This window comes from Ctenocephalides felis, unplaced genomic scaffold, assembly GCF_003426905.1.
Source record: "Ctenocephalides felis isolate EL2017-DRISC unplaced genomic scaffold, ASM342690v1 CF-g0.4_SCAFFOLD_01170, whole genome shotgun sequence".
Lineage (NCBI taxonomy): Eukaryota > Metazoa > Arthropoda > Insecta > Siphonaptera > Pulicidae > Ctenocephalides > Ctenocephalides felis.
Window position 1 is genome coordinate 34,713,020 of NW_020537324.1, and position 13,709 is coordinate 34,726,728.

Genomic DNA, 13,709 nt, shown 5'->3' on the forward strand with positions numbered 1-13,709 from the left:
CATGCATAAACACATTGCCGCAGTTTACATTAGGAAATAACATTTGTCATATACAACATTGTTATCTACAATATATTATAATAGTATATTATACATGTTATGCCAATACTTTTTCAATAATAATCTAATCAGGTTAATAATACTCAGGTATATTGTTTTCATAAAATCATAAAAAAATGCTATGGTAAAGTTTTACTCAATGAAAAAAAAAAGCTTATATGTAAATTATATAGTCCATTGTTAAAGTCAAGAAAAGGCTCACTACTGAATAATTTTTCGATTATGTACATATAGTCTTCAAATTACGGATTTTTGTTTTGTAAAGACAGAAATTTAAGGAAGAAAATTTAAAAAGAAACAGCATTACGTATTAGTTATAGTGCACTCTTTCGTGATTAGTTGTATTTACAAATTTTTGCATTTAATATTATTACTATAAGGTAGGGCGGGGCATAAAGGTCCAATTTGAATTTGTTACATCAATACCAATTACACATATCAAACAAACAACCATATGACTATGATCAGTCAAATTTCCTGCTGATTCATCATTGTGAAAATGTGTTTTTTCCGCTATTTTTCAAAGCTTTGCCACCCGTTTTTTTATCTTACAGGCGGAGTAAAATGGGATAGCCAGGGGGCAAACAGACCTCATGTTTTATTTTGAAATTTAAATTGATTTTAAGGAACAATAGTAAATATTCGAACAATGCAGAATAAAAATTCCATAAACCCAGCTTTTACAAAGATGACACTGTACATAACCTGGATCTGGCATTTTGTCAGAAATATTGATCAGCAGAGTTGAAAATATACCTAGTTATAATAATATTATTAATTTTGTTTACTCTTTTTATGTTAAAATAGCTTTTTAAGTAAATTTATATAATTAATTCACTATTTTTTATTGTTTACGCCAATGTTAAGGATTAGTTGATCCTTTTTACCCCACCCACTTGTAAGCTGTTATAAAGGTTATATAAAATCATCTGTTAAATCTAACTTAAAATTAACAATATATCTTATAAAACAATTGAATAACGTAAACTTAAAAATTATATTGTGGCATTATAAAAACTAAACAACAGTACTCACAAACAAAAAAACTAGCAACAAAAACATTTTTTTTCCTCTACTTTTAAATAATGTTATTAGAGAATTCAAAACTTTACTTGTTTTTGAGATATTGGTGGTGAACCTTTTATCAGCAGACCTTTAAGCCCCGCTATTCCGTATTTAAAACACAAAACTAAATTTTTCTGATATTAAATATAACTAAATGAAATTTATAAAAAATCATGATTAATGATCAGATACATTAATATCAGATACTTTGAGAGAGCCGTTTTTAAATAATATTGTTTTATTGTTGCAAATTATTCACTTATAACGAATAAAGCTATTCACAAGTTATAGTAGATATATTTCAAACTACTAAACTTATACTATTCAAATTATTAGTTAGATATTCAATTTATTTTATTATTTGCTCAGACATTGGTATTATATTATGCCTTGAATTGCAATATATTTTATACCTTCTTTAAAAAATCATTATTAATTTTTGGGTTTGTTTTGTGTTACTATTGCTCTCAAAACCATTGAGTTAATTAACAGTTATCATGTGAAATTTTTTTTTTATTGAAATATTGTATTAATATGCTTTGGATTAACCAATTGTATCATTATGGGCTATTATTTTGTTATATCGAATTACAGAAAATTGGCGATGTGCGAGTGCATTTTCCTTTGGTAATATTAATTCTATTTTATTCATTATACAATTACAATAACGATATAAAATAATACAAATGAATAATAACATCTAACCAGCATTATCATCTAATTATCATTATCAATGTGTGTATCAGTTACTAAATCCAGTAGTTCTGTGTTCAAAACCCGCGTAGCTCCAATAAGGTGGCACACCAGCAAAAAGGCCGCTGTGGCTCGATGAAGATTGTTGGGCGGTCGATCCTGTGTTTGTCATCACTTTTTCTTGTGCATTTGGTTGATACATATCACTTTGAGCAGAAGGATGCGATTTCAAAGTATGTTGTGCATGGTGACTCAATCCTGCGAGATGACCTTCGTGCATGGGCAAGGAAAATCCTGCTCCCATTCCAGGGCCGCCGTTTTGAATTGGACCTCCGCCCCCAGAGGTCGATTGGGCTTGACAGGCCATCATCAGGCCGTGGAAGTCAAATTTGTAAGCGTAACGCTTGCCGTGTACTTTCGTCATAATATTCTTATCATAGTAGTACCTGGGAATAAATAGTCTGAATTAGTGCTTTTTAAAACTTTGATAAGATAAATTAAAAAATTATCCTTAGGCAAAGGACGTAATCTATTAAAAAGTGTATTTTAATGCATTAGTTTTGTTGCTTCATTTTTTATCGAATCTACGAGATGCAATCTGATTTGCTGATGATCCTATTTGGAAAAATAGTCCGAAATACGGTCCGCAGACTAAGATGAAAATTTCACATCACTACAAAAACTAAACTATCAAATCTAATGCAAGAAAAAGTTATTGGCTTATCGGACAAAATTCAAAATTAGCACTCAAAAAACAAAACTTGACTTATTATTATTATTATTTTTTTGGTTTATTGTTCATAGCAAACTATACACAGTACATTCAGCTATATATTATTACAGGTATATATTATTTGACAGCGTGAGAAGGATCGCTATCCTACGATAGCACCTTCTTAGATATTATGTATTTTGATGTAGTAAATCATTGCAGATTCTTTTTTGAGACGCTTTGGTGGTAAAGGCTTGAGCAGGTCACACGTTAATTCGTTTGGATGACGACTTAGACGAGCTTTGTATCTGGAGCAGTAATGATTAATTTTTTCTTCTATAGTTTGAATTCTGAGATCTTGATGTATTAACCAGTTGGGGACATATTTTGGAGCGTTCACGATTCCTTTCAAAATTTTGTTTTGGAACTTCTGTAGAATAGTTATGTTTGATTTACTGACCGCACCCCATAGTTGTAGACCGTAGGACCATATTGGTTTAATAATTGACTTGTATATTAAGAGTTTATTGACTTATAAAACAATAATTATTCCTATCTGATCATATGGAATAGAGCTTTGGGGCTGCTCTAGCAAATGTAATATGGCATTGGTACAGCGAATCCACTCAACTACTTAGAATGATGACGGGTGCACTTTGGTGTATGAGCAATAAAAGTCATGTAGAGTTTCTCTACTATATGTAAAAAAGTTCATAAAAACAAGATCGACTAATTTTCATAAAAAATTAGAAAATCACCCAATTCACTTGTTGTATCACTGCTTCATACACCAGAATCGAAAAAACTAAAAAATTATGGCCATAAATACAATAGTGTATAAAGTATGTAAATATGTAAGGAGCATGCAACAACCCAGTATCATGCAAAAAAATTACCAGATTAGAGTAATAGTATTAGAAGTAAAAAGTAGTAAGAAGTAGATGGATTCAGAGAAAGAAGAATTCGTAAAATTAGATAATGTAAAATATTGAAGAGAAAAATTATGTGAAAATAAAAATAATGTATTTGGCTAAATGCTAGTACGAAGGACAAGAATATAACTAATGTTCTGATTGTTATGAAAAAAATAAGTAAAAATAAAATTAAACAAAAAATCCTGCTTAACATAGCATTTTTAAACTTTAGAATTGATATACAACTAAATTATTTTATGAATACAAACAGGTGAATACAAACAGGCAACATTGGTTGCAAATGGCCAATACATCTGTGGTCAGGATTAATTAATTACATGGGATGATCGATATAGACCAATGTTTATATAACGATATGGGCTCAATCTTAAAATTGTTCAATTTTTATGTCCAGCCGATATCGGCTTTAAATTTGACGAATGTAAATTGTATATTGCTCGTAGATTCCACCCACATCAATTTCTATATGGGTATATACATATAAATTAGCGAGAATTGAAATTTAAATTATTGGATTGAAATGTTTCAACAACGCTTTCACACATAATTTTGGGCAGAACTTTAAAACTTTGAAATATTTTGATAAGGTAATTTTTATGACCAGTGATTGTAAGTCTTGTTTTCAGATTTTGCAACTCTTTAATTTGCTAATTAAGCAAATGAAATTAAGCTAAGTTTGTTGAGATCTTACAATAAAAAATCAAAAATCTATTTGGCAAGTGGCAGTTTTGGCTCGAGCAGTATATTTACATATAAGTGACGAAACAATATAAGTCAAGTAATATAGATTACTGAAAGCGTTTAAAGACATCCAAATGTTTTATATTACTCATTATTGTGCAAATAGTTTAATATATTATATCCCTAAGTATGTAATAATATTATTATAAGTATGTAATTATTATTTATCAGTGCAAGAATTTTAAAGCTTTCCTGTAATAATTAAGCCTCAAGTGAGACTAAGAATGGTTTTGTATGACTTGTCGAACAAAAAGCTATTAGAGAATCTTTTAGTATTTAATGACTGTGTTTGCCGCACAGTGTCAATAAAATAAACTGATTTATTGAGATTTAGATCTCATTTAACATTTTTGCGAATTGCGTGATTTATATGAATTTATATGTAGGCATCCGAGTTGAGAGGGTTATGGGTTAAGTATGAAATTACCTTAGTGCTCTGCTCAATTTATCATAATTCATGTTTGGTTTGCTTTTGCGTTCACCCCATCGTCTGGCCACCTCATCAGGATCATTCAGTTTGAATTCGCCATCAGCACCCTCCCATGCGATACAAGCGGCATTTGAGGAGTCGGCCAACAGCTCAAGAAGGAACTGCCACAATTGCACTTGTCCTCCAGCACCGGCAGCCGCAAGGCCACGAGACGCAGCATTTAGCCATTGGAAAGGATCTAACAAAAATAAATATTGTTACTAAAATTATAGAAATTAATTTAACTTAATGGAGATCAGCTTTCAAATAAAATGTCAAGATGTCGGCAATTAAACGGCAACAAAGATATCAAAATAATTTATAGAAAGAAATTTTGAATTCTTCGTATTGATTGATCCATAAAGACATCGATATCAGTACAGAAAACGATGAAAAACGAACCGATTCGCACATTTTCAACGACAAAAGCAGTCACAATCAACCTTAAAACTTGCCTTAAAAACACTATCAGGGTCAGATTAAAAAGAAAGTTAATCTACATTAATATCTGTCAATCTTAAAATCACTATTAATGGTCAGATGATTTCGTGTTTCTAAACTCTTTTTTCATTCCTAATATTTTACATATTGTCAATTTAGGATAGTTGTAAAATGTGAAAATTATAGGATCTACCGGATCTACCTACCTATAATAATAAAAAATTGAATCGAGCGATGACTAGTTCGAATGGAGTTGTTGCTTTCTGGATTTGTTCAACTTTAAAGGTCACAATCGAACAATAATTTATTTAATATTTTGATAGTGGCATTCTGCATTTTTCAAAAGCTTGATATTTCTAATATGCAAAAATAATTGTTCAAAACAGTTTTTCATTACACAATTTAGAATATTGCTTATAACCTAAAATGTTAATTACAACAATGCCTGTTTGCTTGTATTGAATACTAATATTTATTTTGGTTGATGATCTGTTTTGTCTTTGATTGTAATAATTAAATATGAATTATTTTTCATCGTTTTTAGTTTAGTACATGATCTTTTTCGCAATGTTAAATTTCAAGAAAAACGTCGAAGTCTTAAAAATCTGCTATAAGAAAACACCTGTACGATTACATATATCATGTACGTAGTTCTATCAGATATTATTTAATGATGAATGGTAACATTTTTTATAAAACTTAAGAAGTTGCTATACTGTTCATTTACTTTTTTTTTGCTAATTTCAAAGCCATTTCTAATTGACTTGATTGACTTATAATATCCCAAAAGCGACTTTTGGCATAAATTTTGACTATAGTATTTTTTTAATCTTTGATGAATTTTAAAAATTGAACTACTTGTCGTAGGGCCGTAATATTTCAGTATGTTCTATAAAACCATGATATCTATCTTCAAAAAAAAAATATTCATGAAAAAAATCTATTCAGAATCGCGGGCTGAAACGTGGACGATTTTTTTCACTTTTTTGCTACCTATAAAGAAATGGCTTGGCCGATCGTCGCGCAAATCTGACAAACGATAGTCCTCATCGAGATACATCGAACGGCTTTTTAATCGTTTCATCCGTTTATGAGAAAACGTCGATTTAAGATAAAAAATCTGTTCACACACACACATTTTTCTTCCAAATTTGGTCTCATTTGATTCAGAATGGCTTGGAATGTCGAGAAAACTTGGAAAATATAAACTCCTTTGGGAAGTTAATAAGTATATATTTTTATTATATCTATATATGAATATTCAATAAAAATAATTTTTAATTTATTCCGATAGCAATTTACATTGAACGCACTACGAATTAGCCTATGGTTTCTACGTTAAGCCAGATTTAGTTTTATTACATATTTGAAAAACCGAAATATTGAAAATACTAACAAAAAGTAAGTTGGAGACACAAAAAATATTGGTACACTACCTGTGTTCATTATAATAACAATATTATATTTTAACTATTGGTGTATGGCATCGTGCCTTAAGGCAAATTGCTGGAACTTCCCATACCGTAACGAAATGTAGAAAATAGTAAATGTTTTCAAAATAGATTATTATAAATATTGTAACATGGTATAATATTTATAGGAATTGTATAAACTGAATTGCAAAGTTGAAATTATTTGTTTGAAGTATATTAGAACTTTAGTCAGAGTTAAAACTTAAATCTGAATTATTTTCGATATACAAACAAAAATTTTTTTTTGAAAAGAAAATTGAAACAATTTTTTTTTCAGAAGCAATTATTTTGTTAAAACAAGCAGAAAGTTCTTTGAATCATTCAAATCAGACGCTTAGTTCTCTCAAAAAACTCGATTTGTATTTTCTGTACTCTTTGCTCCGTATCTCCGTAACGGCTGGACTTGTCTTTGCCAAAAACTAACCAGCACATCTTCCTATCAATAGGAATCGAATGTTTTTTGAACAATTCAAATCGGTTGATCCGTGCGCCCGAAAACGTGGACGAAAAAACGCGGACATACGAAACGCACACACACACATGTATTTTTTCTGAGGTATGCCAGAATGTTCAGAAACCTTCGAAACGTAAATATATGCAAAAATTTTCATTTTTTGATTTTTGGCCCATTACTATAACTACCCTACGGAAGGTTAAAAAATAAAGTAAAAAAGATTTAACGATTCTTTAGATCAATGATATCGTCAGTAATAGTTAAAACGAAACTCTCGATGCATTTTAGTAAATGACTATATAAAAAAGCGGCAAACAACAAAGGTGAAACTATTGCATAGTTTCGTGGTTTCTGAAGAAGGCAGTTTACCGACAATAGATACAATCATCAATAACATTCGTCAGCTGTCATGAGAGATTTGACCACACTCGGCGATATTAACACTTGCTTTGTTTCGATGAAAATGACAAACCACGACGAAACATGCGCGAAGTATAAATTTAAATCCGCCAAATTGACGCTGAAAACATGACTAAGCTATTTTTTTTAAATCGGCGCCGACGAGGCCGGTTACATATCTCTACAAATAGCCTTGACTGCTCTAAATATCAGATGAAATAGTTATTCTAATTATGAATGAACAAATGCACTGTGATTTCGATTCACCCACAACTATAAATGAATTGAAGAAGAAATTTTAGAGTTTGAGTGAATTTAAATTATGCAAAATTCATTAATTTCCCGTAAGGTAAGTTATAGTAATCGTCCAAAAATCCAAATGGCACATTTTTGCATATTCTTACGTTTCAGAAATTTCTAAGGTAAACTGCCTGCTTCAGAAGGTATTTTTGCATACCTTAGAAAAAACTGATGTATATATGTGTGTATGTAAATACAATTTTTCGGCGACGTTTTCGCGAGCACCTCTCAACCGATTTGAATGATTCAAGTTTTAGAGAACAAGTATCAGATTTAAATGATTCAAAAAACGTTCATATCGTAATGATGAGGAGACGTGGTGATTAGTTTTTGGCAAAGACAGGACCAGCCGTTTCAGATACAAGGAGCTAAAAGTGTAAAAAATGAAAAAATGTGTTTTTGCGAGAACAAAGCATCCGACTTGAACGATTGAAAAAAGAGTGCGCGTAAGGTTCACACGCGATTGAAGTAAAACTTATTTGCTACGGTACAAGATGGCATTTAAGTAAAAATAAATACATAACATAACATTTTTGAATAATGTTTATTAGTAATTATAATATTAGTATGATGCACATATTTATTAGTGTCAACCATTATACACATTTATATAATGATAAATTATAAATTATATATTTATAATAGCATTAAAAATATGTATAATATTTAAAAACAATAATGTGATTAAAGTCGTACTTCAAATATGACATGATCGGTTTGTCATTGTAATTAGCATTTAAAAATGACTCTTCATTAGAGAAATGAAGTAATTGCTGATTAATAAATTTTATAATATTCGTTGACACAGTGGATTATGTTAAACAGCGCCTAAATAAATATTGTTTTTGCAACTTCACTCATCATGTAATAATTGTGTTTGAAGAACTTCATGTAATTAAAATTGACATACATTTATTGACTGATGGTATTTTTTTTTACTTTTTTGCTGGCGATATAATCTCATTCTTTGAACAGCTGTAATATCTGTTTTGCCTAAAATTTTATAAATTTATAGAAATTATTTCAATAAACTTATGTTTCATACCCCATAATTATTTACGGGAGACAGGGTAAAATATTGAACTGAAAATATTGAAATACTGATTCAGGCATTTTTCAAGATTAGTACTACGATTAACTTTAAAATGTTTATTTATCTATGCCGAATTCCTTGTTGTTATCTGTATGCATACAACGTTGTTGCCGGTACGCATACAACGACAGAAATTTATTCACATAGTATAGAAATGATATCATCGCCACTCTTATCTTATTCTATCTTATCTGCCGTAACGCACTTCCGTTGCATTTGTACGGATTTACACTCTAGTTGCGTCTAAAAAAGCTTTATTTCAGAAACATTTTGCTTGTGAAGAAATAACGATTTCATTTTAAAATTAAAAAAAAACATGTAATATCTATTTTTTTAAATATCGATAATGATTCGTATTTTTATTTGAATTCTAGCTAAAATTCTGAAGTTCACTTATATACTTGAAAAAAATAATTTTAATTTTGCAATTCAGTTTATAAAATTCCTATAAATATTATACCATATGAGATAAGTTCCTTCAGTTTAACTCCGCTAGATCTAGTTTTTCATGTAAACATATATAAACGTCGCCGTCCAATTGCTAAGCTCTTATATTTTGTCTATAAAGTATGAATAATGAAAGTTCCAGTGTTTATAATAATCTATTTAAAAGCATTTAATTCAAATGGTTTTTTGAATATTTCATTTACCTGCAAAATTTAAAGTTTTATGAGGATTTAAACAATTAACAATTGTCTTCAAATAAATATTATAAATAATTTTTGTCGGTGAGGTTTATATATATCATTATGCTTGTATATAGTACAATCTCATTGATAAAGTTAACTAAGTCAGATTTTCGTTTGTCTATTTGGATATTATTTATGAAATTTTAATAAAGTCAATATATGACCCTAATTGCCACATACTAATTAACACCAATAAACTGTTCATACAAAGTTATTCAGGTTGCCTTACGAGTTGCGACATAAATTTATGACTTCAGTTCCAAGAACTTTGTATAATTTTATTTTTATTAATCAGCTTACACTTTTTGTGCCCATTATATAATCACCAAATATTTTAATTCGTTTTGAATCATAAGCTCAGTTGTTGAAAAATACTTTAAAAATTATTACTCATCGCATTCTTGGCATTCCTCCAAACGTAACGTTTACACGACGTAGAGAAGAGAAAGGCGGGCAAATAAAAACAAAATGGATTGTAAATAAAAAATTATAAATAATTAAATGATTCGATTAAAAAACAAAGTAGGTGTACTGAACTGGCTTGTGTGTAAAATACGTGTGTTCGGCATGTTATTAAGATGAATTTTCAAAGAATGCGCGAGTATCTGCTGTGAGTCACTGATGAGAAAGGAATTCCCTTGTAGCAATTTCTGAAGTGTTCATTCATGATTTTGGCAAAGCGAATGTTACAACAGCGATCTGGGAAAGGGAACTGGAAACTTATTTTTTTACGGGAACAATATAAGTTTTTTATTTTAAGTAACCTATTTATCACACACACAAGCACATCCGCCCAAAAATACATGTATATGTATATACATATGAATAATTATATATATATATATATATATATATATATCAGTACTTAAATTAGAAATAAAAAATTCTTTTATTGACATAAAAAATTAAAAAACACGAATAGATCAGATAATAAATACACTCCGAGAAACAATAGATAAAAATACTTTTAATAAATTTTTAGAATTCGAAAATAAAAAATACGATAAACACTTTCATATTATTAAAAATAAACAAATACAGAAATTGAAAAATCTTATACAAATTCGAGATAAAAATTATCCATTTCATGTTTCTAAATTTTCGATAGACAAATGGCTAATAAATAAAACCAATATAGTCATTCCAGAAAATATCCAATACATTTTAGCACTCGGTCCAAAATTCAATTACGCACCTAGTAAATACAGAAATAATGACTTCATAAAAATTTTAAGTAACATAGAATACAATATCAGGAACATTGAGACTGACAAGCAAAATCGAATCAGGTCAAAACTATGTGAAAAACTAGTTAAACAATTAAAAAAAGTTGATAAGAGTTTCCAACATATTCATCTTAAAAGACTACACAAAGATATAGCGGAGACCAAATTATTCATTAAATCTAATAATATAATTGTTTGTCCAGCAGATAAAGGCAATATGACGGTAATTCTTGACAAAGAATTTTATACTAACACTACATTACGAATGCTAAAAGATGATACTACTTACAAAATCATTACAAATGATCCAACACAACAGTTTTCTAGACAATCAATTAATTAATTAATGAATTAAAAATAAAAAATTCATTTCTGACAAATTTGCCTATAATTTAAAAGTACAACATCCTATTTCCCCAAAATGTATTGTCTCCCCAAAGTCCACAAACCTGAATGCTCCTTTAGACCCATTGTATCCTACGTTGGCTCCCCATTCTATAATATCGCTAAACACATTGCTAATATTTTAAAAAATGTCACAATTTCCTCTCCTCACTATGTAAAGAACTCTTACCAATTTGTGGATCTAATCAAAGACCGAAACATTACGGACGATCAAATTTTCTAAGCCTTGATGTAATTAACCTTTTCACATGTGTTCCCCATGATTTAATACTTGATTCAATTGAAAAACGCTGGCCCACTATTTGTAACTACACCGACTTGCCCATAACCACTTTCAAACACATCATTAACACTGTCCTGAATTGCTCTTATTTTAATTGTTTCAATAATTTTTATCTACAAATCAAAGGTACTGCTATGGGTTGCCCATTATCCCCTGGCATCATAGACCTAGTTTTACAAACCCTTGAAATTTCCGTTTCTCCACATTAAATTTCCAAATATATTTTTACGTTAGATATGTAGATGACACTTTTTTTATAATAGACAAAGAACAATCAGATATAATAATCGATACCTTTAACAATTACAATAAGAGCATTCAGTTCACACATGAAACACAAATCGACAACAAATTAAACTTTTTAGACGTGACTGTACACAAAATTGACAACATTATTTGCACAAATTGGTACAGAAAAACTACATGGTCCGGGAGATACCTTCATTACGCGTCATATTGTCCCAAAAATTATAAGTCAATACAATCATTTCTTTGATAGACCACGCAATCATGTTGTCTCACTCTTCTTTTCATACCCAAAACACAACATTAGTAACTAAAACTTTATTAGAAAACGGATATCCCCTCACCCTCATCAATTCCATTACCAATAAAAGACTTTCCTATCATAAAAGTAACAATTATCAATCCATCTCCAAGTTATTCCAAGACAACAATATTAAACCAACTTTTCACAGCATGCCTTACATTGAAGGCTTATTTGATTATTTTGCCAAATTACTCAAAGAAGAAAATATTTTCATTTCAGGAACAGCTCTATATTCTTTTAAAGAAATGTTTTCAAAAATTAAATCCACCACCCCTCCTAAATTCAATACTAACATAGTTTATTCCATCCCTTGCAAAAATTGTCAAAACAATACATTGGCCAAACATCACAGTACATTCATAAGAGAATGAGACAACATGAATTAAGCGTCACTCATCATAAAAGCCGAAATTTCCAAAGTACTCTTGTTCAGCATTCCATCGAAAACTCACATAATTTCACCTTTGAACCCAATATTTTATATAGAGAGGATTGTACTTTTAAAAGACTTTTTTCTGAAAGCAGTTTAATCTTTTTGAATTCGTCAAAAAGTGTTAATAAAAGATCAGATCACAATATCATTCATGACTCATATTTAAATTTTTTAAACCTGATTAAAAATAATTAATCCTAATAGTTTTTGAATATGTGTATATATATACATGTATATATGTTATAATATATGTACATCCATATATATGCTTATATGTATGTTTTTGGGTATACACTATACACATACACTTGCATATGTGTTCATGTGTATAATTGTGGATACATTAATATATAGATATGTGCATATGTATGTATGAGTATGTAGGTGTGCATATACATGTTCATGTATGTATGTATATATATATATATATATATATATATATATATACATAATATTTCTCAACATTTACTAAAGCAATATTTTTCCTTTTTTCGTAAATTACCAAACAAGAGCCATAAAAAATCATTTTTGCCAAGAGTTCCGTGCTTTGTCCTTTACATCTGGCAGACAGAAATCCATATCAGTGTGTTTAAGTCTTGTGTAGTCGTAACATCTACAAATATCTTCCAAAAAAATCGAGTGTTTTTAACAAAAAAATATTAGTGATATGGATATATAAATTATTACAGGTAAATAATTTTTGCTTCTCAATTTTATATACAACCTTTTTTAGTTAAGTCTTATTACTATCTATCCGGTACATAATCCATTCCTTTATAACAAAATTTTTTTTTTCTAATTAATCTGTATTGACCATTGTTAATTAATGTTAATCAGTATTTCAAAAAACATTGTATTTGACAGAATAAACCTGATGATGGAACGTACCTAGTTCCGAAACGTCGTATTAAACATCTTCAAAAAACAAATTGTTTTTTATTATTGGATTTACTGTTCGGAAAAGAAACAATCAATATATTGAAAAAATCCAGGACTTATCTATTGAATATATATATATATATATATATATATATATATATATATATATATATATATCTCGTGTCATGATGTTTGACCGATTTTTATTGAATTTTGTAATCACGATCAGTATGACTTAGAATCTCCAAACATCTATTTTCATACGCTTTTCATACAAGTAATAAGGGTTGATCACTCTTAAGTTTTTTTTTAAGTTTAGAACCAATTTTGTTATTTTATTTCTAAAAAAATTGTAATTATAGAACATATACAGACTTAAATTTTCATCTTCTTGTCGCAGACCCTTATTT

At 29.2% G+C, this 13,709-nt stretch overlaps 1 protein-coding gene across 1 annotated transcript; it reads right to left on the bottom strand.

Moving 5' to 3' along the window:
* Positions 1-1,867: 1,867 nt before the first annotated feature.
* LOC113367124 (DNA-binding protein D-ETS-6-like) lies at positions 1,868-11,220 on the bottom strand. Its single transcript, XM_026608753.1, has 3 exons — positions 11,199-11,220; positions 4,634-4,874; positions 1,868-2,264 (listed from the first exon to the last, which is right to left on the bottom strand). The coding sequence occupies exons 1-3, from the start codon at positions 11,218-11,220 to the stop codon at positions 1,868-1,870; spliced, it is 660 nt and encodes a 219-aa protein (XP_026464538.1).
* Positions 11,221-13,709: the final 2,489 nt, after the last annotated feature.

Coding starts and splice junctions, on each gene's coding strand:
- LOC113367124 (XM_026608753.1), bottom strand. CDS start 11,220: ATGGGTCTAAAGGAGCATTCAG. Junction 4,875..11,198: donor GGGTCTAAAGGAGCATTCAG/GTTTGTGGACTT, acceptor TATTTTTGTTAG/ATCCTTTCCAATGGCTAAAT. Junction 2,265..4,633: donor AAATTGAGCAGAGCACTAAG/GTAATTTCATAC, acceptor ATTTATTCCCAG/GTACTACTATGATAAGAATA.